The following is a 6000-nucleotide window of genomic DNA, read 5'->3' on the forward strand; positions in this document are numbered from 1 at the left end:
GATCCACGGGGCCAGGAGTGCAGGAATCCTTCAGTGATCCTGTCTAGACCAGAACAGAACCTGGAGTTTTTCAAGGGCGAGGTCTTTGGGAAAGTTGATGGAATCTAGAGAACTGAGCTTTACCTACAACGTAGAGAGGAATATCCTTGGGACAGGATAAAGGTGAAGTTAGGGTTGGAGTAGGGTAAGATTTAAGGTTAGGGTTAGGACTAAGGTCAGGGTTGGCTTAGGGTAAAGGTTAGGGTAAAGATAAGTGTTAAGGTTAGGGTTTTGTTAAGGTTGTTAGGGCTAATGTTGAGTTAGGATTAAGGTTAGGCATGGATTGGGGAGGCGGCTAGGTTTAGAGGTTAGGGTTACGGTTAGAGCTATGGTTAGGGTTGGGTATGGTTAGGATTTAGGTTGGATTGTTGTTATATTAGGTTAGGGTTATGGTTACGATTTTGTCATTGCTATGGTTAGGATTGGGCTGAGAGTAGGATTAGTGTATTGGGTTAGGGTCAGGACTAGGTTGGGGGTTACATTTAGGGTTAGGGTTAGGTCTAGGGATGGGTTATGGGATGACTTATGTTTTAGGTTGGGTTAGGGTTAAGTTCAGAGGGTAACTGGTTAGGCTTAGGGTTACTCAGCCAATTTCATGTATCATTTTATTCATTTACTACTCAAAGAACCCTCTTGCGCTCTGAATCTCTCTAGAATTACCGCACATGCAGAGTGTCCAACGTGCACATAAGGATTTCTGTATTTGCTTCCTTTAGTGAGTGACCTTTCTCTATCTTTGCCCATGGTATCCACTTTCAAGTATGTTTTAATTTCAAATCACTCCAGAGAAGGGTAGGGTGTTTTTTTTTTTTTAAATGACTATAATTCTTCCCTTAAAGCAACAGGTTTCTAGAGTTCTTGGTCAAGTTTCATGATCACAAACATAGCATGGCTTCATGGAAACTGTCACAGCATATGACCACAAAGGACCACACAGTAAGTGTTGTGGAAGACAGAAACAACTTGTTCATCTTGTACAGTCTTAAGAAACACCATACAAACACAGCTTAGGAGATTGGCCTGATCTATAGCTTTATCAAAGGGTTGGTGGTCAAGAAGGAAGGACTGAAAATTTCCTTCTGTCTCTCTATTTGCTTATCTGGTTGATGTGACAAAGTATCTTACCAGAAGCAACTTAAGGAAGGAAAAAGGGCTTTTCAGGCTCACAGGTGGAAGGTGCAACCCATCATGACAGTGAAGGCAAGGTGGCAGGAGCAGGAGGCAGCTGGTCACATTGTGTCCACTGTGAGGAAGCCCAGAGGTGAACGCTGGTGCTCAGCCTGGTGTGTTTATTTCAGTCCAGGATCCCAGCCCGGGGAGTAGAGCCAAGTCCACCAAGGGCAACTGTTTTCACCTAATCACCTCCCCAGAAAACACCCTCACAGACGCATCCAGAGTTTTTTTTTTCCCTGGGTGATCATAAATTCCATCTATTTGGAAACTGAGGTGCATAGTGTGCAGGTACAGCACTCCGAGCTGTGAAAAGGTGGCACGCATGGGAGATAGCATGTCAGGGAGGACAGTGCTCACTCTGTAAACATGCAGACTTTGACTCCTCTACTCATCTGAAGTGCCTGGTGACGTTTCCCCGAGAACAGCTAATCATTACTAATTCCTTTAGAATTCATTGCGATAACATCAATCATGGCAAACTCATTCGGTATTAATATGGATGTGAAGCAGAAATGAATAACGCACACTGGGGTTTTTATATTCCTATTGTAGAAAAATAGTTCTGAACAATGTATTTCTCCTTTCATTGTCAAAGTAGCGCCTCTGAGAGGCTTTGTATCAATTACCTTCATCATCCTTCCAGTTGAAATCTTGTCAGAGCAAACATATTTCAAAAGATTATATCCAGCTCCATTACAGCATTGCTGGTTCTCTGGAATAAGCTCAGTCTCGCAGCATTTTACTGGCACCAGGTCATTCTTTTTAGGGTGTACTCTAGACTCTCCACTGGAAGCTGAGCAGCATATGGTATCTGACATAGTCACATAATCCTGCCCACGACAGAGCATCCCTGCAACAGTAAAATGTTATATATGAGTAAGGAATTTAAAAGGGAAGAAAACTGACGCTGCTGTAAAGTTCGGTATAAAAACGTCAGATTGGGCAGCTTCAGCAGTGGGTCAACACAGGGTAGGAAGCATTCTCCCACAAGGTGATTTAGATGTGCAATGAGGGTCCTTCTTACCAAGAGCACTAAACACTCATTAGGAAAAGAACACACAAGAGGAACTGTTTGAAAATCATTCAGCTGGTCCAGACTCTGACTGTGCTTCATTAAAAAAAAAAAAAAAATCGGATTTCTGTCAAAACTGCCTGCCTGCAATGTGATGATAACACCTGATTATAGAAGGAGTTTGGCTAGACTAAAAGAAAGAAAGAGGTCTATAAATTCATGAGGGAGACCAGGTCACCCAGGCGCTCTCAAACAAGAGGCCAGGCAGAGTGAAAGGTAGCGACGTTCCAGTTGGAGAAACTCCTGGTAGGAGACATGCACGTTCCCAGCTGTCTTTGTCTGCGGTGTAAAAATTTGTCTCTGGCAAAGCTGGAGTAACACGGGTCTTCTTTTTTCCAAGACCTAGATTGGGCATCTCACACCAGTTGAGGGGTCGGGGAGGATGCCCTCTTGGTAGGTCTTTGCCTAGTAAGCACGAAGCCCTGGGTTTGAGCCACAGTCAGAGCTGCATAAAGGAGGTGGTGGTATACTCTGTGATGCCAGCATCACAGGAGGATCAGAAGTTCAAGGTCATCCTTGGCTACAGGGCGAGTGTGAGGCCAGCCTGGGATAGTTGAGACCCTGTCTTAAAAAAAAAAAAAAAAAAAAAAAAAACAAAGGAAGATAAAACTAGTTGGTATGTGCATCCTCACAGAGAAGCAGGACGCCAGCCACAAGGTTTCAGGGCCTCACTCTCACTCTGACACCTACAAAACACCTTCTAGGGAAAATGCTGATTCTCATGTCTGGGTGAGACTCATGCGCCTGAACGACCAACAAACTCCTTTCTCCCAGTGATCAAATGCGTGGCATCCAGAGATTGCTGCAGAAGAAATCAAATAGAAACTTAGATATGAGAGCACGAATCACATAAACGGTACACTGGTGTCAGATTAGGCTAGAAACGAATGTGTCCACGTGTCATGTCTCCATGCTGTGGGTTAGAATTTACATCTGGTTGGACAGCAGTGCAAGGCGATGAATGATTCATTCTAATTAGAGTTCTGTTTGTTGGTTATTAGTCCTGACCGATAACATAAAGAACCTCAAATTCAAAGTGCTCCAGGTCGTGAATTGTTTAATCTGGTCCTGTACAAACACCTGTGTTACGCATAGGACTCTTAGCAATAGACTAAAGAGTTTTCAAAGATTTTTTTCAATATCATTCAGTAGATTTCACCCTGGTGTATGCCTCACAGAAGATGCCATTTCCACAGGACTCCAGAGCGTCTCCTCACTGATCTTTCTACTACAAAACAGAGTTCCCAACATCTAAAAATTGCATAATATATACTGGTCATCACAGAGGCTTGAGATTTGCTATGTCGTGTTGATTTATTTAAATGTGACAACTCTTCAAATTAATGAAAAGTAAACTATTATATTGATATTTTTATTGTTTTAATATTTACAGAACACATTCTCTATAATAAAATATGCACAGTGGGGCTCTCATTGTAGCCTAGTCTTAATTACAGTGGGTGAGGGCACACACACACACACACACACACACACACACATATATATATATATATTCGTGTAAAATGCCTGCATCTGTGTGTCCATGTGCCTGTATGCTCGTGCACACAGAAATAAAAGCAAACTCTACAATTTTAGGTCTCTTATTGCTTGGACTATATTTTCCTGCTGCCTTTGGATTAGATACTTAAATACAACCTTGGATTCTTGACTGTCACTTTTTTTCCTCATGTAATTTTCTTAAAACTCTTCATGTTTCCATTTTAAAGAGCAATCAAAATCCGAAAACTGGTCTTTTCGGGAAGAGAATACTCTCTCCCCCCTCTACTCTTAAATTACTGCATGGCTTCACCATGCTTTAAGTATGAATTCAAAATGCAGACATTGACCTAATTCAAAACTCCTAATCAGTCATCTGATCGCTCTGAGGGACTTTTGACAGGTCAACTAAAATTTTGATAATGAACTGTTTTTATACCAGGAGAGGAGAAAAAAAAGGATACTTTCTTTGACAAAGAGCTTTACTGAATTGAAATTTTTCAGGCAAGATTTCACTCACATAACAAGAAGTGACTCCCTTTCCAGTTTCTTTGGTAAACCATTACTTCTTTAATTATTATCAACCTTGTTCCAGTGTGATAAATTGCTAATTACTTAATACCCTAATCAGCGTCCGTTCTCTGCACAGATAAACCATGACAGTGCCATTAATTTAAATAGTAATTTCACTTAATGGCCAGAACGGCACACCAGATTTTTATGTAGCATTTTCTGAAGACTGCATCCATCACTGTGATATTCTGACATAAAGATGTCCGACCTGCACTAACTCACTTAGGGAGAGCAGATGTTGCAGAGCAGGGTTTCGTAGTAATTCCCATAGTGCATCACTTCAGCATGAATGAGCTGCAATTCTGGAGACAGACCATCTTCCGAAACTGCATGACAATAACTTTTGACCCCAACCTAATTTATCACATGCAGCACTTGACTTTTGAACTCTGACACACAGAAGCCACAATTTTAAATAAGCCTGAAGAAACACAAAATAGGTCATGCATTATTGATGGCTCGGCCCATTCTTCCAAAGGCTCTTCATTAAGTGTGTACAAAGGTCGAGTGGATTCGCTCTGAAGAAGATGGAGATGTTATTACCGTATAGGTGTTTATGTTTTGGGTCAAATGGTGAATTCTGTCTTTCCATACTGTGCATATAGCTGATGGATGCTGTCTAGTATATGGTATATACAATGGAGAAAAAAGTTGAAAGTAAGAAATTTTCAATCACAGTACAATCAAATATGGTAGCAACATATACCTAATGTCCATGACAGACAAGGAAATATTTACAAACACATCTGCTTTGTAAAGAAGACTAAGAAATAAACATCATGCTTTTGAAGTAAGACTAGTATAATGCTAAAAAGTCAGCCTGAAACAAGAGAACTTATATTGAACTTTGGCCTTGACTAGGGGCCAAATGATTTTGCATTGTAGAAAGGAAATGGTGAAGAAATGGTTTGCGGTTAGTCCCCCTTAGGACAAACTTAGAAGATGAGAGACAGAGCATTAAAAGCAAAACAACACACACACACACACACACACACACACGCCCAACAAACACACTGTGTAAACCAGTAGATGGCGCTATGGCTACCAGCACAAATGGGAGAGAGTGGAAGAAGGCTCACCCACCTCTCAGCACCAATCACTGGGACATGTTTTAGAACATGTATAGACTCCATTTTTCAAAGAACCTGCACTGTTGTATGGAGTCCTGTGTGAGAAGTCCCTTTGAGCATAACTCTCACGCCACGAATTCCTCTGGCTAGCCTCCCTTCTTTGCAGAACTTTGAAAGTCCATCTTATGAAATGCTCATTTTCCTCATGCTCTCCTTCATTTTACTGAATCAGAGTCCAGCACACAGAAGCTCAGTATTCTGTTCTGCTGTCCTCTCAATGGAGAGGCTCCTATCAAAGGTTGCATGGCCAACATTTATAATAGACACCAGGAAACATGCTCCAAAGGCCTGTAATGATCTTTTCCATGGCTAACCAAAAATTCCTGTCCTCTGAGAATGATAGAGAAACTTCCAATTTCATCTTTTAATATTAAGGGATACATCAAGCCCAAGCCCAGATTAACGGCATACGTGATAAAATCATATACGCAAAACACTAAGGGAAAATGGGTAATAAAGAGATTTAAAATAGATTCAGAGAAAATGGTTAAGAATACATATCCACGGGATGACTTT

General features: G+C 41.2%; 1 protein-coding gene across 1 annotated transcript in view; it reads right to left on the reverse strand.

The window, feature by feature from the left end:
* Positions 1-6000, reverse strand: part of Ush2a (usherin) — an 828188-nt gene that overhangs the window by 197535 nt on the left and 624653 nt on the right. Inside the window, 1 exon segment of the mRNA XM_008834819.2 lies at positions 1839-2062. Coding sequence (XP_008833041.1) covers positions 1839-2062 — 224 coding nt within the window.

This window comes from Nannospalax galili, unplaced genomic scaffold, assembly GCF_000622305.1.
Source record: "Nannospalax galili isolate Female #2095 unplaced genomic scaffold, S.galili_v1.0 scaffold657, whole genome shotgun sequence".
NCBI classification, from domain to species: domain Eukaryota; kingdom Metazoa; phylum Chordata; class Mammalia; order Rodentia; family Spalacidae; genus Nannospalax; species Nannospalax galili.